The following is a 25267-nucleotide window of genomic DNA, read 5'->3' on the forward strand; positions in this document are numbered from 1 at the left end:
TATTGCATTACATCTCCAAATTCAATTCCATGGACAGTTGTATAGAAAGCACAGTAATACATGTATTGCAATGTGAAGGTGTTCGATTCTTTAAAGCTTATCAACACTAGTGTGGCTAGGAGGGATTAGACCACACAGCGAGGTCACTGATCAACTCAGCTCTCAAATAACATAAGAAATAGAGGACCATGGGGGACCAACAGGCACCGATTGGGGAAGTTTTCTATATAGAGGGAGCAAGTAGCTACAAGTAGTGCAATGGGGCTTTAAAGCGGGAAAGATCACACGGCTGGAATGCTCCCCAGGGAGTGGAGATTGTGCACACAGTGTGTGCGGGCAAGTATTGAATCCAATGACCTGGGTAATGGTATATATGTAAAGCACTTCGAGACATCATAGATGTATTAAGCGCTATATAAAAGTGGCATTATTATTATTATTATTATTCATTTATGCCCTGCATGAAAATTTGTTGTGACGCGATACATTCCTACAAACTAATAATTAGACGTATTCACAGTAGAAAAAAACATAAATATCTTGTCTATTTGGAGCCAGAAGGGCATTACGTTATATACTTTGAACATAGAGTTAACACCCTTCGGGATCTGTACTGATGATATGACAAACAAGGAAACAACTCAAAGGAATTCATTTCCAATGAACATGCCTGAAAACTATTCTTAACTGATAATTATTCAGAGTTAACAACTAAATTATTTATTAATGTGATGCTTTTTGTATTTTTCGTAACTCAAGAATGAAAGGGAGAGAGGAAAGAGTAAGGGCCTTTGTTGAATACTTTTAGATGTAAGCTTCAATACATCACATTCTCAAAAAATATGAATTGGGACAAATCAATTTTTCATATACTTAAACAAATTACAAAACTTGGTAAGGGTATGAATACTTAAGTTGTTACCTGTATCTGTGTTAATAACAAATCCTTTTTACTTGAAATGATTGTAGGGACTAGGTACATACACAAAAAAGGAAAACTAGTGGGCAAATTATACACAAGTATCAGCTTGTTGCATTTCATGCCTGTCCAGGCCATTGTTTCATGCTATTATTAAAAGCTATCACAAATTTGTTTTTATTACTCTTTGCCAGATAATATTTATAAGTACATTCCACTATTGGATGCAAATTTTATTAGATTCTGTGAAAAATTGTGACTTTATTTAAATAGCAGTATTAAACATTTTATCCTATTCTATGAAAAATTGTGACTTCTACTTTCGTCATTTCCAGATCTCAAGATTGCTCTTACCCTCGACAATGAAAAATTAATCAACATAATTGAGCAACTGACCCAAGTTTTACTTTCAATTATCATTTGTGACATTATTAACGTTGGATTGAAACAGAGAATGATTTATACATCGTTCAGACATGAGACAGTAAAACAAGCTTTAGCGAACACCTGTATAGAAAGACCACATGTTATTGTTTCCCTTGAAAGTGGTTTCTAATGCAACCTTGGGGGCGTTTCACAAAGACTAAGATTAACTTTAAGATGGACTTAAATATGGCAGGCCGTTCATGCCACTAGTTCCTCTAACCATTCCTGGCATTGGTTTCTCAAGGGACGTACAAATCATGGTCACAAATCTACAGAATTTACATTTTTCAATCATTCATAATTGAAGGAAAAAATATTATCTAAAGATCATAATTGAGAGGCCAATAATAAAAGCAACCAGTGGCATGAATGGCCTGCCATAGTTAAATCCAACTTAAAGTTAATCTTAGTCCCCTGTATAGATAGACCTCATTTTATTGTTTCCCTTGAAAGTAGTTTCTAATGCAACCTGTACAACAGGACCACCTGCCCATAGAGACCATTTTTCTTCTTTCCCGTGAGCAGAGATGAAGATGGGAATTTGATTAGAACGTCAGAGACATTTGTCGCTGGAGCATGTCTCGTGGAACTTACACAGGATATGTTCTTGGGGCAGTCTTTGAACCAGTTTACCTCATCTGGGCCCTGTTTCATGAAACTTGTCATCAATAAAAAGCTACAATAACTGTTATAAGCTACTGAAATCATGGCATTTGATTGGCTGAGAGCAAATTTGTCATAGAAATGAAGCATATGCTATTGATAAGAAGTTTGATGAAACAGGGCCCAGGTCTGAATGGGGTTGACGAATGGGTGATGCTATTGTAATAGGTGCTGCTATCTTGGTCTGTTCTTCTCAAAGTCTTCTATGCTATTGAGGAGTCTCTGACGCGCCTTCTTGGAGCCTACAGCACAGGACACCAAGCTGCTCAGCTGCTTGGCTGAATACTCCTGCAAGAAATCAAGAGGAAGAAGATAACAATGATCACATACAATAGGCCATTTTCATACTTTCATAACAAATTGCTATTGATTTGAATCGATTTAAACTCTTTTTAAGACCGGGGCCAGGGCCGGTATTCAATTCAATACTTAGCATAAGTAAGAAACTTACTAAGTAAATGGCTAAGCTAAGAAATTTACTTATCTTGTATTCAAATCGCATTTTAGACTTATAATTACATGTATGTAAGACAAAATCTAAGTAAAAAACTAACTGATAAGCATTCTGACATCACACGGTCAATCAGAAGTAATGCACAATAAATGTGCGCTGATATAATTGTGCGCAGGTCATAATACTGCATTAAAAAACCATATGCCTGCCAATCAAGGGCTCCAAAAAATTGACTTAATTCTGGTAGGGAGCTGTCTTAAATTTAGGGTAAATTACTTACCAAAAGTTTGAATTGAATACCAAAATTGACTAAGTATTTTATTTAAGCCAAATACTAAGTAAAACGCTTAAATTTTGTACTTAAATATTGAATTGAATACGGGCCCAGGATTCTAAATTGTCACCATCAAAGCGACATATCATCATGAACAGAAGTAGGAAAAGAAAATTAATACATGGTTCAAAAGAAAGTGTGTTGACCCCTTACCTTGTGTTCCTTTACCCATAATTCCATGTCAGCCTCGGAGAGATAGTAGGCCTTCACGTAGGCTTCTACAAATTCCCGATCTGGTACGGGCCTGGAGAGATAGATAAAGATAGGCAGATACATTGTTGTGATGAAGAGATAGAATGTATTTCTACAAGGTACATGCTTTAGTATGAACTACAAGGAAATCACACATTTTGGTTAAAAGAGTCTATAACTGCTTATATTTGCAACATGTCCTTGCTAAATTCTATAAAAAAAATAAATACACACAGAAAATATAATATAATTAAGAACAGCTTCCCAAGGAAGAGAGATAGCTTGCCCGACCACTTGGAGCTGGCTATTTAATTTCCTTTACAAGGGTGAAAGAATAAATATAAAGATGCTCACAGGTTTCACGAAATTCTTTATAATAATAAATCATAAGCAAAAAGTAAGGCCTAAGACTAAAAAGAAAAAAAGCAGATAAAACAAAATCCTTTGAATCAGTATTTGCAAAACATCACACAAATTACCAATAAGTATTTCAAATCTAAAGTTGTCTTAGCACAAGCTAGAATGGTTTCACAAGCTACATGTACATCTCAATACCATTTCCTATCAAATAGTGACCTACATAGCCTGTGTCAACAAACTCATATATCATATCATCTTATCCGGGAAAACAACCCTTGTATGGAACCAACATGCATATATACATTAATACAGGGATGCCAGTTGGTTTTACTCACTGGGCCAAAAAAGAAGCCAGAATATGTGTTGTACAATATAAAGCCTGAAAAAGCCTGAAATGGGAAGTTTACAGGGCCTGAAAGCAGGCAAAAGCCTGAAGACTGGCATCTCTGTTTAATAAGACAAACTACTTTTGCCTGCAAATAAATATTCTGCATAAATTCATGAAAGATGGTAGACGATCTTACTTGACTTGTGCGATGCCCTCAATCTTGATCAGGAACTGCTGGAAGTCTAGCTGCATCAGAGCTCGACCTTCGTTACTACACTTCTTGGCACTTGCAAACCTATGGGAGGGAGCAATGAAAAGAAAGCAAAGACAAATTATCAACATGCAATTACAATATTTCAATTCTAATATCATACAAATCCAGCTCCAAACCATATTCTGTAAGCAAAGTTCTGCAACACAAGCAGGCAAAGGATTGCATATTCGCTGTTTCTACCCACAGATATTTGATGTGCCTCATGTAGCATTCTGAATCGAAAGAATTTCAATGCCAATGTGGTAGTAGTGTGTGTGTGGGGGGGGGGCGCTGTATTGTCTCAATTTCACACTACCTTCCCTCTCTCCCGTTCTCTCTCTCTCTCTCTCTCTCCCCCCCCCCCCCCCACTATCTCTCCCTCTTTTTATCACCATTTGTTTTTGTTGGGTCCCTTTGGCTAACCCTGCCTTCTTCCTGGTGGACTTTACTAGCATCAAAGGAGGCACGATGGCTCAGTGGTAGAGCAGTAGTCTCGTAACCGAGAGGTCCTGGGTTCAAAACTAAGTTGATGTGTTAGTGCCCTTTGGTGAGGCATAAATCCTTATCACCAAGTCCCTCGGAGAGAACTTAAAGCCGTCGGTCCCCTGGTTGCTTACTGACAGCATACACATGCTTTCTTAGCAGTCAGGTAAAACAAACAAATAAACAGAATAAGGGTTCTGCTCCTCAAGGTATTGAAACGTTCTTGGACTTACCCCTCTACCAAGATGCGATTAGCCAGTCTGATGACATGCTCCCATAGAACTCTGTGAGCTTCTTGTGGTATAGGTACTCTCCTGTTAGAGAAAGAGAGAGAAAGAGAAGGAGAGATAGTGAAAGAGAGAGAGAAAAGAAATTGATAGAGAGATAGACAGATAGAGAGAGGGGAGAACAGATGGAAGAGAGAGAGGGAAGAGAGAGGGAGAAACAGATAGATAGAGAGAAAAGAGAAAGTGAAAGAGAGATAGATGGATGGAGAGAAAGAGACAGGGAGGGATGTGGAGAGATAGACAGACAGAGAGAGGATAAAAGGGAGGAAGAGAGAGGGGAGAGAAAGAGATATGGAGAGACATATAGAGAGAGGAGAGAAAGTAAAATAGAGATAGATGGATGTAGAGATAGTGACAGGGAGGGACATGGAGAGAGGTTAATAATAAATAGAGATGGAGAGACAGAAACAGAAAAAAAATGAAGTAGGAGGAGAGAGAGAGAAATGAAGAGGGATACAGTTATAGAGAGGAAGAGAGAAAGTGAGAGATTAAGGAATGTTCATCTAGGTAAACATACATTGAAATGGGAACATTTTCAGATTTTCAATTTAATTCATGCACACCAAAAAACACAATCTAGCAAAATAACAAATGAATGACCAACTTGTGCATTGAAGACGCCCATTTTTAAGGATACCAAATTTCAGACATTCAAAACATAATTATTTTACAAATTGTCACTTGTTTTTCTCACTTTCACTTTTAGTAAGGAACTTTTTCTTGATGTCAAATTGTCCTGTACTGTCACCTCGCTAATTTAGTCGACACAAATATGGCATTAGAACTCTACAAATTAATACAAAATACACCAAAGTACGATTTTAAAAATCACTTACTTGTTACTCATTGCTGCTAATCTACTGCTGAATCCACTCATGTCCTGCAGGGAAAAAAGGATACTTATAGTTATGCCAAATCAAAACATAAAAGTTACACCTGGCACAATTGTTAAGAGTTGAAAAGGACTTTAGGTGTGCTGATTTTGCACTCTCAATTTTAGGTAAACTTTATTAAGAGTTATTTCACAATTTAAAAGAACAACATATAAAGCATGTGCCACATTTGTTGAAGCCATGAAGAGTGAAAATCTATAGATGTACGAGTGATTACATAACATCCCTCTGACAGTTAAACACATCCCCCAAAGTGAGTCTGAAATGGCTGCATATTTTATTATATCTCTAATCGACCCAAAAGATGGCTTGACTGCATCTCAGAGGACTGCAAAGCAAGATCCACAACAAGGCTGACAGATGCATCAAGACTGGCTGCAGACAGAAATACCTGGCATACCATCACCATGCAGAAGCCATCACGAGGCCCCTTACCTGCGTGGACGGTATAAGTCAAGTTAAGTCATGTGTATTATCTTAGACACAAGTTAATTGAATGACACTTAAGGCCATATTTCCCCCTGGTTGATTACAGTTATAAATACATAAATGAATGAAATGCATGTAAATGAATAAATAAATAAATAAATAAATGAATGAACATACAGATAAGAAAACAAATAAATAAATACATAAATGAACATGAATTTAGCAGAGAGAGTTGTTCACCTGTAGTAGAGCATCTACATAAGGGCTGTGCTGTGACATGATATCTTTGATGTCCCATCTGACCGTCAGCATGAGCTGCAGGATGCGATCATAGTTCATACAGCGAGAGGCCACGCCCCGATAGATGGGCTTACGGAGATCACTAGCGACACTCACCGTCTACCAAAACAAAATGATTAGCATCAGTATGCACATACAACAATGCACAAAGATACAGGTACATACACTGCACAACCAGAAACTTTTACAACATTATGAAACTTTCACAATTTGTAAATGATTTCAATTTTCTTGGAAAGAGACTTTCACAATTTACTCAAATTAAAGAGTTGTGATTCTTTCATTACACGGCATGAAACTTCATGCAATCGAATCAATCATGAAATATGCAAACATTTTGCAACTTTTTTGATTTTTTTTTTCTTCTTCACAGTAGAGTCATTTTAAAGTTATATTAGCGTGGATCAGTTTAAACAAGGATAAGTTATAAAGAATGAATCAGTACGACTATGCTACTAGATACCTGGGAATAAAACTGTTGAAGGAACGCTTTCTTGCTGGCTGGAATGACTGAATCCAGATGGGGTTGCAGCAGCTCAAACTGATTGGCAAGAAATATCCTGTTCACAATCAAGAGAGAGAAGGAGAAGGAAAAAACACTGTTATTTCACATTCATGCTGTGCATCGCTTCTCTAAATTGTAAAAACAAATAATAATATTTGTTTTTTAAATACCCATGCAAATGGTTCAATGGACAAATAGGAAAAATATTTAATGCTAACAGACCTTAAAAAAGTTTTTAAAAAAGAAAAATTAAAGGTTGATACAAGCTGCCTTTCAGGTTTTAAAAAAATACTACATTACATTGCCAGCCATTCCTGCCCAATATCTGCAAAGAGGTACAGATATGAATGTCAGGACTCCTGGTTAAAAATTATTTTACTTCATGGAACAGAAATGGATACATCCAACATCATTTTGTTTTAATTTCTCAGAAGATACTCAATGCCTAATTCAATTATATAAGAAGGAATCCAAACTGAAAGTAACAGTGTTTTTTTGTATAATGAATTGTATACATTGCACATGGTGGCACAAGGGTTAAAGCCACATAGTAGTAAGAGTCAATATGTATTGCATCATAATTCGCTGACATCATATTTGGTTGAATTACCAATTAATGTGTGCACAGGTCTCTCAGGCAGAGAACCCATGGTCCCATCAGAATAGACTTGCCTTCATATCAAGGGCAAGGAAAAATTGATAATATGATGGGAATTTTTGTTGGAGGTAGACTAAGGCACAGAGCATTACACAAAACCTGTTAGTCATAAAATTGAAGTCCACTCTTGGTGACTGATAACACCTAAACACCAGATAGTGTCGAATTCCCAATGAGAACCCATTACGATAGGCCATTACAGGTCGATATACTCACAGAGACTCAGTACCAACGACTCTTTCAGCAAGACTATACAATCCATCGCTACTATTCAGGTCAACGATGGGAGAGACATGGGGAAAGCCAACTTTCATCTGTTCATCATGAGGGTAGATTGGACAAGAAATAGAAAGAGAAAGCATGGACAGGGGTAATTAAGGGAAAAGCATGATGAGAATATTGTTCATAAAACACTTCAAACATTCATAAAAGCATTACAGATGGTTAAAACAGATAAAAATAAAGAAGAGTAAGAAAGAGTGAGATATATAAATATAACAAAATATAGAAAGAAAAAAGGAGAGAGATATAGAGAACAAGAATAACAGAGATAGAATGGAGATGAAGTAAAAAGAGAAGGGTAGAGAAGGAAATTTACATAGATGAAGTCCATGTATGATAAACATGGCATTTGTACATGCATCATCAAAGTATGAAGAGACAAAATTGAGTGAAACAGAGGAGGAAAGAATTTTAAATTAATTATGAGAAACGAAAATAGGTCACTTGGCACTGAAATTCAATTAAATACGAAACACAATGTAACAACTTGATGCAGTCCATTGAAATAAATGAAACTTATATAGTCAAACCTGCTTGAGTGACCACCTGTATAGAAACACCACGTGTCTACAAAGACCACATTTTTTTCTTCCCTTGAAAACGGTTTCTCATTGAAACATTGACTAAAGGAACCAGTACATAAAGACCCCCTGCCTATAAAGACCACATTTTTGTCTCCCTTGGGTGGTCTTTAAAGACAGGTTTCACTATACATACAATTTAAATATCCAAATAAATTCCAAATCTTAAATTCCCTCAATTATTTTTTTTTTTCAAGATTCATTAATTGTTTGAAGATGCTTACACTTGAAAAAAAGCTTTTAAAAAGCAGTGCATCACTTACCCTTCCATCGACCGAATGAGACACCATAGCAGCGTTTGGGTCTTGCTCGATGAGATTATCATTAATCCTCTTCAGCGTAGTCCACAGCTTACTGCCAAGTGAGGCGCCACTCATCGTACTCTATCACACAAAATCCAGATACATGTACAATATATTAATTACCTACATATACTACTAGGTTGAGCGTAATTTGCACTAATTTGACAAGCTTTATCCATTCAGTTCTATTCTCTATGATCTTTGGGAGTTCCTGCCTTGGTAGACAGGTGTCTTTTTCTAAGTGGTCAATGTAAGTCACTGCTGGGCACCCTATGGTACGTTTGCCCCTTGAGGGCTCCCAGAAGAGCATTTGTGAAATGATTTCACTCTTGCTCCTCCAGCAGTGCCCACTGAAACGGAGGCGGGCGGTCTCTCAGTCTGGCTGAGATCGGTGTGATGTCCCTATACAATTCTATATTTGTCATATGGTCCCTCCAGTTGACATTTAATACCCAAGTATAGTCATACCTTCTTTAGCGACCAGCTTTATAGAAAGACCACCTGTCTATGAAGACCACCTGTCTACAAAGACCACTTTTCATGTTTCCCTTGAGTGGTCTTTATATACAGGTTTCATTGTATTTGCATCATACTTTCTATCTTTAAAGAGACTATAATCAGGCTACATATTTAAGCAGCACCATCTCTTGGGCTTGTGTATGAAAAACAACATGGCACACATGAGAATGTAAAGACTACAGTACAGTTTACAACTAAATTATTCATACCTTCACCAAGTTTTGTAAATATTTGAAACACTGGGTTTTCCTGATTTATGTTTCATGAGAATGTGACATATTAAAGCTTACATCTAAAAGTATTTAACAAAGGCCATAATTTAACCAGTCCAATTTTTATTCTTGAGTTACAAACAACAGGAAAACATCATATTTACAAGGGATAAGAATAATTCAGTGGTCAACTGTATATGTATAATTGAAAACAATTTTTTTTTTAAAGGAAAACAAAACAGGAAACGTAATTGGTGATGATAAAACAATGCTTGGATACAGTTTGATCTAGCCCGAGTAACATATATCTCATATTAGTATTCAAAACTGTTACTAAATAAGGCGCCACGTTCTATTTCGAATTTGTGTAATTTCTATGAGCGCTCTACTCACCACGTCTGTTGCAAAGAAAGTGTAGACAGCGAAGATGTAATAGTCAAAGAGTTGAGACATGCAAAGCACTACATCAAAGGCTATCGGCTTCAGGACGGACATCATATTCATGTACTTCCCTGAGAAAAAAAAGGAAGAGAAGGAAAAAAATAAAATAATAATGAATCACATCATACATTATAAACAAAGATGTGAGATGGTCTAGTGGCAAGTTCACTTGGTCAGCTCTCTGTCTTCGCCTACAAACTGGCTCAGGCAAACCTTGGTTTGAAACAGATACACCTCTTTTGGATGGTGACGTTGAAGATTGGTCCCCAGACATAAATAATCATATGTGATTGATACACGTCTGTAAAAACCCAATTACCAACACACAGGTCCATGTAGTAGGATTAGGCACATAATGTTTAAAGATTTGACAGATGTCTGAAGTGATTCTTCCTCCTCTATAACATAGATTTTAAAACAAATTAGAATGGATTCATGACATGTTTAAAGGAGTAACAAATGTTTTTAAAATTCATAAGTATGTCAAACCAAACAAGATTGTTTCCTACTTTGTGTGAGTGAACAAATTTCTTTAACATTCTGGTTACTTACCACATAGCCGGAGTACTGTAAGTGTTGTGTTGGTAAGGATGGGACCTTTGTTGTAAGCTCTCTCTGCTTTCTTCTTCTTGAGAGAATTCCTAGTGTTAAATTTGATTTAAGAAAAAAAGAAAATGAAAGATTCTGTAAATATTAATCTTCAAATTGGCAATTTGTGAGAAAACACATCCTAACTTTTGACAAGTTGGTAAACAAAACAAATCTTCAAATCGGCAATCTGTGGACCAGAACACAGTAGTTTCTCACCTTTTGACTGGCTGTTCTCCTGTCTTCTCATCCACAAAATCCTGTTTGAGCTCATCAGGTACATCACTATCATCAGAGTCTTCATAACCAAGGAACTTCTCATTCTCCGGCTACAGAAAGAGACAGATAAAAGACAGGTAAATGTATTTATTTTGTAAAGCGCTTTGATCAGTTGTAAATTGGATATAGCGCTATAAAAGAAACAATTTATTATTATTATTATTATTGTATCATACTCATCATAATTTTCTTGCCCCATACGAAGCAGAGAACATAGCCTGGTCTTTCTCTATCAATGAATTAAAGGTGGTCTGTAGAAAAAAATAATTGCCATGCCAATATCTTTGATAATAATAGGCATTTTAAAGCGCCGTCTATCTAGAAATATTATTCCGAGGCACACTAATTATTACCCCAGCTTTAGCCTAGCTGCCATTACAGCGCTCTAGCATTTCAAGGAATTAATTCCTGCCAGGTACCCATTTACCTCACCTGGGTCGAGTGTGGCAAATTAAGATTAATGCCTTGCCAAAAGACATTAGTGCTGTGTCGGGGATCGGAACACGACCTTTGAATTTCAAGTCAAGTGCTTAAACCACTCCACTACGACGCTTTACAGTAATGAGACACTTTGACAAGTCTAGTCTGAATATGATTACAATTACTTACCCCATTCGCGGTCGCCTCATCTTCTTCTTCATCGGAAGTAAACTGTTTTTCAAAGGGGCTGCCATGCTCGGCATACTTAGAGAAGAAGCCACGCCCTGTTGGAGAGACCGGTACCTTGCGCCCATCGGCTCTGCTACCAGTGGTGGAGGTGATGGTGTCGTACTCCCGAAGAAACCTGAACTCATGGAGGCTCTGGAAGGAGAAGTTGCTCTTGACGGGACACATCTCCCAGCCTTCGTTCTCGAGGAACATCCGAAGCTCGTCCATTCTAGCCCTGAAGTACACATCATGATTTACCAATGGATAAATGCACATGAATATTTTATAATCTCCCCAATGAGGCAAGAATTTCTGATCATTAGACTGTAGTGTTATGAAAACTGTTAGGAAAACGCAAAATTTGATTTCGATTTCCAATCATAAACATCTTGATAGTCAGACAGGTGATCAGCTTGTAAAAGTCATGAGGTTCCTGATTGACCTAAGGTTAATAATTACCATTACAGTACGAGCTAAATCCAGGATTTTGTTTGGAATCTGAAGCAAATATACCAATCCCTTTAATTGATGTGAAATGACAAGATTTTTTTTTACATTCATCTCCCAGCCTTCATTCTTGAGGAACGTCGGGAGCTTGTCCATTCTAGCCATGGAGTACACATCATAATTTACCAACAGATAGATGCACATGAATACATAATATAAGGCCGCAAGACTTTAATTGTATCATCTCTGTAAAAGAGCAAGAATTTTTTATTGTTACATTAAGTTAAAAAAACACCTAGAGCTTGTGTCAGATATAATATGCAGTGAAATTCTTAATGGATGTGAAATGACAGATTTTTTGTAGTTCTTTAATATGAGTTAAGATATATTTCTTGAAACGCCAAGCAAAATGCCAAGTTAAATACTGACTAAATCTGTGTACTCAATTGAATACGCCCCCAGGTGGGTTTCTAAAAGTAAATACATGATCCTTAATATAGCACAGCCATCAAGTATCTAATTGGGCATGTCCTGTCAATCAAAAGCTGTAAATCTATCTCTGGGTACGGTCCTTCTTACCTATGATAACTCTTGAAGTAATTCAAGCTCTGTTGTCTGATTGAATCATGAAGACCTTCTGATTTACTGCCGCAGAACTCCTCTCCTACAGATATCAACCTGCAAGAAATTGTGGTAGAGAATATTTGTGTTCATTCAACTGAACCTCTCTCACTCAGCTACCTGGGCCCTGTTTCATTAAACTTATTATCTATAACAAATGCTAAATTTCTATGACAAATTTGCTATCAGCCAATCAGATGCCACGATTTCAGTAGCTTATAACAGTCATTATAACTTGTTATTGATAACATGGTTTATGAAACAGGTCCTAGATTCCCCTCATGATAATAAGTTCAGTGAAACCTGTATACATGATATGGAGACTGCTCAAGGGAGACAAGAAAAATGGTTTTTATAGGCAGGTGGTCTTAAAGTACAGGTTCCTTAAGAACAAGTGTCAATAAGAAACACTATTCAATGGAGAAGAAAACAAATGTGGTCTTTATAGACAGGTGGTCTTTCTATACAGGTGGTCACTAAAAACAGGTTTCACTGTATAAAATCTAAAGACATGGCCAGAATTCTGATACAGTTTGGGGAATTTGTAGAGCGACATCATGTGGATTCCTAATTAAAGGCACTATAGAGAACAATACATGTAGTAAATGCTTTCTATGATTCATAATGAAAGGACAGGCTAGCTGTATGCAATCTTGAATAGTTAAACCCTACATGTAAATGTACATGTACATATATCTAGCTGTATTCTTGAAAGAAGAAAAAAAAAAACCTTATACCTGGTTTAACTTCCATAGGTTTATAAAGAGCTGAGTGTCAACCCAGATTTAATCAAACAAATCACAGGTAATTAGCAAAATCAATTCAATAAAAATATATTTATAACAACGGTGCTTATAAAGCGCTTACCACCAAAGTCTCTAAGCACTAAACCATGTATACTTTTGCCTAACCACACAAGACAATCAAATCAGAATGGTCCTGTTCTGCCATCGTCTCATTTTATGAGCTCATATAGGCCGAGGCACTTCACAAAGTTTAAGTCATAAAATTAACATGGTATTAACAAGGCAATATCTCTGATCAAAACAGATCCTTGCAATTACCAGACAAATCAACGATGGATTCCTAAACAAGGGAGGGGAGAATGTCACCCACCTGTTGACAAGATCAAGGACATAGATGAAATCATCGTATTTGAAGCTGGACAGGTCAGTCCCCTGAAGGTAGGTCTTGACCTTTTGCTGGACATCCTGAGAGTGAGATACAAATAGAGAGAGAGAAATAGAGTGAGAGTGAGAGTGAGAGAGAAAAAGAATTCATCCATGCATGCTCATACACTGTACATACTTGATCTAAATTTGGTTAGAATCCGCTCAACGAGTTATCGCGGTAACGAAAAGCGGGAGGAATGGACAAGCTGATTCTGACCAGCTCGCAGAGAGAGTCTGCTGACTCAGAGCATTAAAAAGTGTTTACATGTGAAATGTGGTGAGGCTACTAATGTTTACATTCTGCATCAATTTCATATAAATGTGAAGACATGGAAAGAAACTATCTTGCAGGAAGTAAAGATGGTAGGCAAATATTTTATAAACTATTATGGCCATAACTCTGAACCATAACATACTGTTTCACTACCACAGTACCGCCCCCACCAAGATCACGATTCAGAGGGCCGTGAATGTGTCAAAGCATCTTCTATAGCAAACTTCTTTTCCACTAGTCTTCTATTCAGGAGCACACAACTTACCTGCCATATCCTAGCTAGACCATGCTCTAGTTTCTTCCTGATGTACCGTCTACTAAAGGACTCCTCTACATCGCTAGCCTGTTGGATTTCCTCTGTTAAAATATACAGAAAAAATTCAATGTCAAAAGAAAACAATAACAGCATTAGGAGATGCCCTATGATAGAGTGTTCTCATCTAAAATTGTTGAAATTTTAGATATTTGAAACGATTGTCATATGATGAGGTATTACAGTACATGCAGTGGTGCAGCATGGGCACTGGTATCATAAGGTGAGCTCCAGTTATACTAGGTGTAAAAACATGTGTGAAAACAAAGCCACTGTGTACTTCTTACTTTGACTTTCCCCCACTACCTAATAATTCCTCTCTTCTCTTGTATTTTAGGTGGGGGACTCGGGTGAATGGGCACCCACGAACATGTACGTATTATTAGACTTGATAGGTAGAGGATAAGGTCACTGTATTGTCTGAGCATTGTGCAAACCTGATTCTGGCGTAGCAGCCTGGTCGGTGCTCTCCTGGTTGTCATGCCATTCCAACGTCTGGTAGTAGCTCTTCATGACTTCCCACAATGCCTTGCATAGATCCACCAAGCAGGGGATGTACGTCTCCTGGGTAATTTGCTGGAATAGCAGGATTTACAGGAGAAAACACAAGTAAATTTTCTGCCCAGTAATAAAAAAATATTTGAAAAACTAAGGCAGAGCTGCCAACCTTGTGTAACCAAAAAAAGGAACCACAACTGTGCGGTGCTGCGGCCTTATTGCTGGCAAATACAGTACCCACTTTGTTACAGAATAATAGATAACTGATCAGAAAACAAAATTTAGCACTTGACGCTCCAAAACTAAAGGGACTATTAAATCAAGACAAGGTACAGCTTATAGGCCAATTTATTTACCAACAAAACTTAAACGCTCTCTTACCGAGCACAGATCCCTGTACGGCATCTTTTGGAACCTTGAGTCGATAGGTCCACTTACGAGCTGAACGTAGCCCAGAATGATCTGGAATGCTGTGTTGTGTATCGCACTGGTGAAATGCATGTGAAGTTGGTCCATAGCGGTCTACAGGAGGAACAGGACAAAAGCTCGATTTCAATTATTATAATTCTGTTGTTACAACTGATATATAACTATGTAAGTTGTAATTTTCCTTGAAAATAATTATCAAGTCAAGCCTTCATCAGATGTGATGCAGCAAATCATCTAAAAAAACAATAGAGCCAAAATTTGTTGTGGACTGCAATGGTGAAACGCATGTAAAACTAAAGTTGGTCCATATAGTTGTCTGTAAAGGCTCATTTGTAATACTCAGCAAGGTCACTGACTGATTTCCATAATGTCTGGAATAATACCTAAAGGGCATTAAAATGATGCAAGCTAATGCCCTTCTAGTGCTCAACAAGAATATTCTGGTTAACAGTTTTTTAAATCGCACTTGCCATATAGGTCTATTGCTGTCTATTGAGCAGCAAACAACAGCATTTCAAGGAATTCCTTCCTACCGGTACCCATTTAACACCTGGGTGGAGAGTGGCAAGTGTAGATCAATGTCTTGCCAAAGGACATTAGTGCTGCGGCAGGACTCAAACCGTGGACCTTGTGATCGACAGTTCGGCGACATATCCACTCATCCACGATGCCAGACTCGTAATAGATTCACTAACTGACTGACTTGAATTGTATCTCTACAATCATAGCTGGAATAATAGTCTGCAGAAAGATCCTGCTCTATTTCCAAGCTCATTGTGAAACAAAGTTACAAAAATCTTTATAAATTTACATGAGTACACAACTATATGGTAGGTTTTGTACTTACCTGTGTTTTGCCTAATAATCTATAAGCCATCTGTAGCTTCTCATAGTTCTTGATGTCAAAGTTACTGCACGTCTTGGCCAGGGCATTATCAAGTTGTTCCTATCAAAAGAGATCATTTATTACAGAAACATATTATTATACAACAGTGTCAGTACAAACGTCATGTAATTATCCTCATTTCCAATTTTAATGATGTTAGTCTTTCTTCTGCAAGTATGGTAAAAGATAAAGACCAGTTATGGTTATGCGATTGCATTGTGGAAGAAACGTTGTGGAATCGATCAGAAAAGGTTGATCATCTAGCATATAAGTATTGGTGTGTACTGCAAGGTTCTGGAATCATCAAAATGATAAGAAATTTGGCCCAGTCTTGGTAAAGTTACAAGCACTGTACACAGAAAGATGTATATGGGACTATGCGACACGTGCGCGACACGTGCGCGATATCTATCAGGTCCAAATAGATATAATAATTTACCAAATATATCAATTAGTAGGCGGTTTCTCGGCAAAATTTGTATCATCACATATTAGTCAAAACATATTCTTTCACATGAATCATTGGTAATAAGAGCTTCCATTTCATTTTTTGACTCTTTAACTCTGCATAAGACTGTTGGGACTGCAAAAAAAATAGTATGACTTTGCAAGATTTGATTTAGGAAGTGTAAATACGCATTCTTAGCATTGTTTTGTTCAAAAATATTAATTTGTCTTATAGTAGTCACCCGAAGAATCAAAAGTGTTTGAATTGATGCAAAATTCATATCATTGCAAAGGGGAAGCCTTACTGATCAAATATAACAACTTCCCTCTTCAAAATATGTTTGTAATCATCTCTCAAAAAATGTTAGCTTTGAGATCTATATTTTCTGCCTTCAGCGGTCCTCCGTAGAGCGTCAAGATTTGTTACGTCACATGATGCGAGACACAGCTTGCCACAAAATTGCTTTTTACGCCTTTCCATGATATTTATATGATTTTTCAACAAATCCTTCGTGTTTTAAAGACCGTCAATACTACTGGGCCAGAAGGGATTAGACCACACAGCGAGGTCACTGACAGGTGGCTTTCTCATTAACTCAGCTCTCAACTAGCATAAGAAAAAGAGGATCATGGGGGACCGATTGGGGAATTTTTCTATATAGAGGGAGCAAGTATCTACAAGTAGGACAGTGGGGCTTTAAAAGAGAAAATCTTTCCATCCATATATAATTTGTCCATTATTATCAGTTGTCATGAATTTTCTTCGGGTGACTACTTTAACAAAAATTTGATTTGTGCAATTCCAAATTGAATAAAATACAACTGCAGCACATACCTCGATCATTTCCAGTGTATCCTGCAGCTTGGAGCTTAGTTCACTGTAGAAGAAAATAAGGAAGTAGGATTGAACATCAATCAATGTGATCAAGTATTTGAAACATCTACATTCTGAGTTACATCATTTATATATTTTAAATCAAGTAACCTTTATACTGATCAGGGGCAGAGTGGCCATGGGGAGTTTGGGAAGTTTTTCCCCAAAGGGCCACTCAATATTTTCACTTGGGGCCAGTCATTTTGTCAGTTGAGGGGCAGTTGATATGTTAGCTGGACAAGTCATATCAACTGCCCCAACTATAATTCAGATGTTGCAATCAACCTCCGAACCGAGAGAAAATACTTAGATAGATAGACTAAAGATATCTTTTGTACCGGTAATCCTTTTCCTGGCTTACCTGATGCATTTGTAGTGTTTGAAGTTACTTGCAGCCCTCTGGCATTCTTGGCATAACTGAATGGCACCAGGGTAGTCTTCTTCCTGTAGAAACATTATCAAAATATTCTCCATAAAAATTTGGTTTGACAGAATCATGAAATGTTAAGTGAGCATTGGTTAGAAATGCACTGCATGAAGTTACTGTTGTATCAAAATACAAATTGGCCGAGTTTCTTTCAAGTTTACTGTAACTTAAAGATAAAGACCAGTTTTGGTCATGCGATTGCATTGTGAAAGAAACGTGAAATCGATCAGAAAAGGTTGATCATCTAGCATATAAGCATGGTGTGTACTGCAAGGTTCTGGAATCATCAAAATGATAAGAAATTTTGCCCAGTCTTTGTAAAGTTACAAGCACTGTACACAGAAAGATGTATAAGGGAAAATGCACACGTGCGCGACACGTGCGCTTATCTCTCACACAGCAATAGATAAACTAATTTACCAAATATATCAATTAGTAGGCGGTTTCCCGGAAAAATGTTATCATCATCTATTAGTCAAAACATATTCTTTCACATGCTTGGTAATAAGAGCTTCCATTTAATTTTTTGAAATTGGGGCGTTTCCAATACTGGTCTTTACCTTTAAAGGAGTAAAATTTATTCTGTATGCATGAAATACAAGTTTGTAATGGTTGTTAGGCAAAACTGGTCTACAATCCAAGGCACACTAGTGAGCTCTCATGGGGAATTCAACACCATTTGGGTGTTTACCCAATAACAGGTGTTGTCAATCACCAGGATTGGCCTTCAGTTTTATGACCAACAGGCCTTGTGTAATGCTCTGTATTTTCCACCAATCGCCCCATATGGAAAAGTCATTATCTTACATTTCCCACCCAAAGACTCTCCTAGTATAGAGGCTAGGGCATATTTCTTGATGGGACTACAGGTTTGCTGTGTGCGAGAGTTACACACCCATTCATGGTATTACCATCAAGTCTGGTGTCAGCGAACTATGATCTACTTTACATAGGACCTGACTACCATCTTAAATCAAACTAACCTGTCTAAAAACAGAATAAGATGAGTTTTCATTATTTTCTAATATTGTTCCATTTTTGTAACATAGCATGAAGATATATTTGCATAAGAGAGATCAACTTACTTCCATTAGCTCTCGCAGTCTGATATCTGTTCTTTGCTGTGGAATAGAAAATATAAGAGAGATGCAATTAACATACAACTCTCATAAACCTTCAGAGAAATTTAAATTCATTATGAAATATCAAAAAATGGCCCCCAAAATGTATAAATAAAATCAATGGACAAAAAGAAGACTGGCAGCAATTTTCTCTAAAGAATGAAATTCATAAATACAAGCAATCATACTTTAGAGGCTATGTTTTGAAGGATGTAGAATACAGGATTAGAAAAAATAGGGAATGTATCGGAAACTACAACACACTTAAAGATAATCATTATGATTAATGAACATATTTCCCCCAAAAAAATTAATAATTTACTTCATAAAGACAAATTCAGGCATAAGGCATTAAGCCACTTAAATATGTTTGTAGCATAACAGGATGTAATATGCACTTCACATACCGGTACCTATATGTATCTTGTTACAAGCAGATCAGTGAGTATGCATATAGACTATCAGTGCTTGAAGCTACAGCTAACAACTTAAGTATTCATATCCTTACCAAGGTTTTTTTTAATTTTAAGCAGAAATGGATTTGTCCCGATTTGTATTTCTTGGGAATGTGACATAGTAAAGAGTTTTTCTCAAAGTTTTCAACAAAGGCCCTCATTCAACCAGTCCACCTTTCGTTCTCGAGTGACAAAAAAAACACAAAAAAATCAACAACAACAAAAAAAATCAAATTTACAAGGGGTATGAATAATCTAGTTGTAATAACAGTTTGCTACTTGGTCCCACAAATATTAAACTCTCGCCTTTCATTTATACCCTACTGTGGTCACCACCTTTGTTGAAGGTGGTTTATTGCCTCATTTCTCGATGTGGCTTTGTGTGAGGAGTACGAATGAATACCTACCAGTGTATCGATGGTATGGAGGGATTTGAGTAGTCCAAGGAGCTGCTGTTTCTTACGGTGGTTCTTCAGGATCCTGAGACTGGCCACAGTGAAACCTTGCTTGGTCATTGACAATTGCCTGATCATTGGAGGGGGGTGGTTAGAAAAAGTCAGATTCAGTGGCATACTACAGTGCAGTGACACCTTTGGAGGACCTACATGTTCATGTAAGATTCAAACCCATTATTTTCTAAATATGTACAATGCTTTAACAAGTGACAGCTATACTGCCCTTCCATGACAAAACAGCATAACTAACATTTCTTGCAAAATTATATTATTAAGTGTAGATGACTTAGAACATCAAGTTCCACATGTAAAACTAAAATTTATGGTTTAAAACATACTGTAATTACCTATTTTGATAAGTCAACACTGAATTAAAACACTTTTTATTAAAACACTTCCTATATCAAAGAAACGCTAAAATGTCAAATATGCTGTTTTGTCATGAAAGGGCAGTATACACTTATTTGCGCAACATCTTGTGGTATGCTGGTCTACTGGGACATCATTATTGAATTTTTCAGTTCTTAAAATTCAATTCGGGTTGACTGCTTCCTTTATATTACTCACACTTTGCAATTAACACAATTCTTTATGATACTAATAGTGAATCTCAATGATAAACTCACAAACCCCGACACAGCATGAAAATGAGTGTGCTATGACAATGCTGAACATTTCCTAATGTTTTGACTGTGAAAAACATACACATACCTTCGACCATTCATGCAGATTACACTTGCTTTCTGTAGTGATGCTTGTAACTCCATAACTCTTTGTAGCTCCTAAATAAATACAAGATTATAAACAAAATTATTCTTTGAGTATGAACAAAAATAAAAATAGAAGTTTACTTTAGTTCACGACTCAAAAACAGCTACTTCATATCAGTGTAGGACGTTCCTCCACACTTATTATTTTTTTGTTTTACTTGCAGAAGAGAACTTATTTTTACATGTACCATGACCATGTTCTGTCTTTAGTAATAGAGAATTAAATTTCCTCTCAAAAATGGATTCTCTGTTTATTGACATTTATATATTATTACTCATTATTACCCGTATCAGACATCTGAGCTGGTCATTTACAAAACCGTATTGCCCTAGTTTTCACTAGCAGTGGGACCGGAGGGGTATATTCTTTGTATTTTCCTTGGTCTCCCTGCGCGTATTGACTTTGCGTGTAGAGACGAGTGAAAATATACCTTGGTATTTTCCACGGTCTCGCATCCGGCCGGGCATCTTGTATTGACTGCGCCGTATTTTGTCATTTTCATTGCGCATCTATTATGCGTACGAGAACCTGCGCACTTTGCGCGCACTCTATTGTGACGTAATAATCACACCAAATGCACACAGTTTGCACTGTATCGAAAATTGTGTCAAGCACTGGATGCACAGTGCTGGTTTGACAAAGTTTGTTCAGTTCTTGAGATTGTCATGGTGGATGTCTGTATTTGCTCTAGATGTCTGATTTGGATAACAATAAAAATATTGACTGGCTTTACTTTCGGGGGATATCAGAAATATTGACCGCGCTAAGACCATATTGCCCTCGTCTTTCGACTCGGGGCAATATGATCTGAGCTTGGTCAATATTTCTGATATACCCCTCAAGGCCAGTCAATATTATATAAATATCATACAACATTCTATACATGACATTGTACTCTGTCACATATAAAAATGTACATCAATATCGTGACTGTCATTATAAAAACATTAAATGATCAAAGCTCTGTGATGAGTCCTTCAATCATGCCCATGACTTTACAACAGGCTGCTAATGTGAACAGTACACACTTTCTTTGTGAGTCTTAGTGATATAAAGTAATATAGAAGTTTTCAGTTGTAATTGTAAATGTAATTGTTTCTGTTCTTCACCTTGGTATATGCAGATTGGTTTTCCAAAACAACATCTGAGAATTTCTTGGATACCTGAAATAGAATAAGAAATGTATTATCAAACTAAATAATAGCACGTAAGGAAACAGGTCTCTGAAATAGTGCACAAAAATCTATGTTACAAATGATGTCTGTTATATAGTGATAGTTACACAAACTTTCTGGACAAATTGGTCAGCTCAATATTGGATTATGAAAAGAAAAAAAAGAAAGAAAAAGAAATACCAAGGACAGAGTCATGTACACATAATTACAAGCATTCTCCATCAATTATTGCAGAATCTAAATTGCAAAAAAAAATTCTTCAAATTTTATTCCAGTTTCATATACTGTATACATGTAAATGGGTACATGTATGTTGGCTTCAAGGAGCGTATCAGGACAATCACCCCCCCCCCGGAATATTAAATTAAATTAAATACTGTCCAGAAAGGGTTAAAGCTCTCTACTCACTGCTTGCAGCTGTCTTCTTAGCTGGTTTCTATCCTCGTCAATAGCAGCAAGATCTAGTTGTTCAGATGTGAGTTTCTACATAGGAAAGTTAAAAGAGTGTACATTAATGTGTCAACAGTTTGATTTAAAAAAAAAATTGTAAATCGTAAATCAAAATATTAGCTGATAAAAGATATGAAATATTGTACAGTCAAGAAAATATGTGTTTTGTATTGATAACTTTGTACTTCAATTATGTTTGTTCTCACAACTTTATTTTGATGCTTGAATGTAAATAAACACCTCATTTGAGGCACACACTAAAAAGAATATATTTACCCGTAGCATAGATGTAGAAAATGCAAAGATTTAACATACCTCAAGTTCGTGGTTGCTGCAGTCGAAAGTATCCTCTCTGAAATACTGTTCTTCTATGCTTCCAATGACCTGTTGGGAAACAAAGGTCAAGGGATTAACCATGTTAAGAAATGTGGACTTTTTATATTCAATTAATTGTAAGAGATCTAAGTTAATATGAAAGCATATAGTCTAAAACTATTTGCATGCGTAAGTATCATTTAAACAGGAGAAAAGTTTGTTGTTGTTGTTTGTTCTTTTTTTAAAGCATTTAACAATTGATGATGCATTTAAAAGGAAATCTAATACTGCTGAATAGCTTTTAACGATGCTTAGCACAAGAAAATGATTGTAAGAAAGATTTATGTTTTTCTTTCTTTCTTCCTTTGAGTATTGACTCCCTCCAGACTGTTCTCATGTCAACAATGTTACAGTTTAAAAAAACAACCTAATGCATACATCCAAGGAGGACAATAGAAATGGATATCTTTCAGTTTCAAAACAATGTTATGAATACAGTCAAATAGGGCAATATAAATGGGTTCCTTTCAGTTTCAAAATAATGTTATGGATACATCCTAAGAAGACAATTTAAACGGGTCATTTTCACATATGTTGAGAGCCAGAGGAGCGTGAACCTGAGGAACTTTATATAGATTTTACACCCTTCTGCCTCTAAGCAGATATTAGGAACTAACGTTACCTCTGCTTCTTCAACAGGATCGTTGGAAAACTCTCTGTCCTCCTGCAAACGGAAACAGAAACAAAGGAAAAATCACAATATTGTTACAAGGAAGAAAAGTTGTATTGTCCATGAAAACATACAAAGTATTAATACAGTGAGTTCACTTTCATCTTGTGTAATAATAGTTTTCTTTGTTTGAGACGGATGGTGGATCTACTTTTCATACATAGTCTTAACACTTCAAGAGAGAGAATTTTTAGATGACTTGAACCTGCATTCCTCCTTATTTGCAAAATTGTAATACCAGTGTTTACTGAACAATTATCATATTAAGCTAATCATTTTCACATATTTATGCAGTCCATGTTCGTGCTAATGGTAGATTTTCAGACCTCTCAGCCCAAGGCTGAAGGAATGAAGCACTGACAAAATTGCCACCAGAAAAATAATGGAGGATCAGGTATGCATCATCACAAGTCTTCAAGAATATAATCTTCTTTCTTATAGGAGCAAACCACCTATGAATTATACTACACTGTTACCTTTGTGTAAACTTTCTGCACATCTTCAGGGGGAGGAGGTTGTTCTTCGACCGGACTCACATCTTCAAAACTGGTACTGCTGCTACCCTGAATGATGAATAACAATAACACGAGGTCATGGGTCAATCGCAGTCATGGAAGTCAATGGATTTACACACAGGGATAAAATTCATGTATAATAATATATCTGTAAAGCGCTTACAGACATTTGATCTAGATCTAGACCTATAAAAGCGGCAAATTATTAATAGTCGGGAGTTAATCGTGCAAAATTGCAAGGATAAATATAAGATCAATTTTTTCAATTGTGTGTACAATGTACTATGATATGAAGGGGAAAATTTGTTTCTAAGACCGTAACGTTACACTAAAAATGAATAAAGTCTGACATGAGCAAAAATCATTCGGAAGGCCGAAGGCCGAAGGTGGACAAATTCATCTGCAAAAACACTATGGCCTTCCATAAGAACATCAGATGCATACAAACTGAATTTAAGTGAATAAATATGACGCCAGACTAAGTTGTCTTGCACACAACAGTGACTGTTTTGTCCGCCACCACAACAGATTCCTGAATTGTACCTTACATGTAGCGACACTCCCCGCCGTAGCGCTGGGATGGTATGACACCTGTGATGCGATCATTCCACGGGCACAGGAGTACACAAATATCATGCAAAATACATGCGATCAAGCATTCTATATCACAATTTACACATCAGCAATACTACATCTACAAAAACACATACCTGTCTACTCAACAGAGTCTTAAATCTCTTTTTCATTTTCGTGAAAATTGATTCCCTTTTCGGTGGATACTCCCCAGTCAGTCACAGAGAAATATGATTTCCGAATGTCGCCCTCAACGGTTGTATCAGAGAAGCGAGTCTAGTGAGGGGAGGGGTAAAAAATACATAAATCAGTAAAATAATAAATATATTGTTTAATATGGAAGGGATAAATGTAAGAAAATCTTATGTATGGGTCATTCATGCAGTAAAAATCGATTTAAAAAAAACATATGATGAAGAAAAATACCTTCAATAATATGGGGACAAGGCACAAAGGCGTCTCGAGACATGTATTTTTTTTAAAGCGAAACTTGTAAGACCAGGGCATGTGAGTTAAACTATCATTTTTTCCCCATTCGAAAAAAAATATCCACTAAATAACAACAATAAAGATTTGCATGTAATAGCCACTTACAGAATCACAAAAAAGAGGGGAAAAACGTCCGACTAAATTTTGCCAATAACTCAAGCTTCATACAAGACTAAACATATTGCCCGCGTTCCCAGATCTAGTCTCCTTCTCTCTCTCTCTCTCTCTCTCTCTCTCTCTCTCTTTCTCCCTCTCCCTCTCTCTCTCCCTCCCTCCCTCTCTCTCTCTCTTTATCTCTGTAGTCCCAGATCTCAGCAGGAACTTATTGTAAGTGACATTCTTGGCAAGTAAGAAATTCTCCGCAATTCAATATCCTATTTATCCATATCCTGTAAAATTTTTACCAAACCCACTTAAAAAGAAACATGACAATTAATTTGCACAACTGATTTGTTAGGAAGCCTCTCATTTAAAGCGTTAAAACACTTCCAATT

The 25267-nt window shown here is 36.7% G+C and overlaps 1 protein-coding gene across 1 annotated transcript; it reads right to left on the reverse strand.

Moving 5' to 3' along the window:
• Positions 1-1657: 1657 nt before the first annotated feature.
• Positions 1658-24528, reverse strand: LOC753598 (syndetin). Its single transcript, XM_030990573.1, has 30 exons — positions 24422-24528; positions 23673-23759; positions 23149-23190; positions 22467-22535; positions 22110-22184; positions 21636-21689; positions 20467-20537; positions 19708-19825; positions 18810-18845; positions 17659-17741; positions 17259-17301; positions 15938-16036; positions 15043-15183; positions 14601-14739; positions 14116-14207; positions 13521-13615; positions 12363-12461; positions 11298-11571; positions 10629-10738; positions 10374-10462; positions 9774-9892; positions 8611-8730; positions 7701-7798; positions 6785-6881; positions 6262-6420; positions 5536-5579; positions 4646-4726; positions 3873-3971; positions 2950-3040; positions 1658-2296 (listed from the first exon to the last, which is right to left on the reverse strand). Exons 1-30 carry the CDS (start codon positions 24455-24457, stop codon positions 2183-2185), a joined length of 2874 nt encoding a protein of 957 aa, XP_030846433.1. The 5' UTR covers positions 24458-24528; the 3' UTR covers positions 1658-2182.
• Positions 24529-25267: the final 739 nt, after the last annotated feature.

The sequence above is a fragment of the Strongylocentrotus purpuratus genome, unplaced genomic scaffold, assembly GCF_000002235.5.
Source record: "Strongylocentrotus purpuratus isolate Spur 01 unplaced genomic scaffold, Spur_5.0 spur5_scaffold_19, whole genome shotgun sequence".
Lineage (NCBI taxonomy): Eukaryota > Metazoa > Echinodermata > Echinoidea > Camarodonta > Strongylocentrotidae > Strongylocentrotus > Strongylocentrotus purpuratus.

What these genes read in the sequence shown, in the direction of transcription:
- LOC753598 (XM_030990573.1), bottom strand. Translation starts at nt 24,457, where the DNA reads ATGAAAAAGAGATTTAAGACTCTGTTGAGTAGACAG. An exon ending in ATCTGCATGAATGGTCGAAG is followed by an intron (nt 19,826 to 20,466) that starts GTATGTGTATGT and finishes TCCAATGATCAG; the next exon opens with GCAATTGTCAATGACCAAGC. An exon ending in ATACACTGGAAATGATCGAG is followed by an intron (nt 16,037 to 17,258) that starts GTATGTGCTGCA and finishes CTCTTTTGATAG; the next exon opens with GAACAACTTGATAATGCCCT.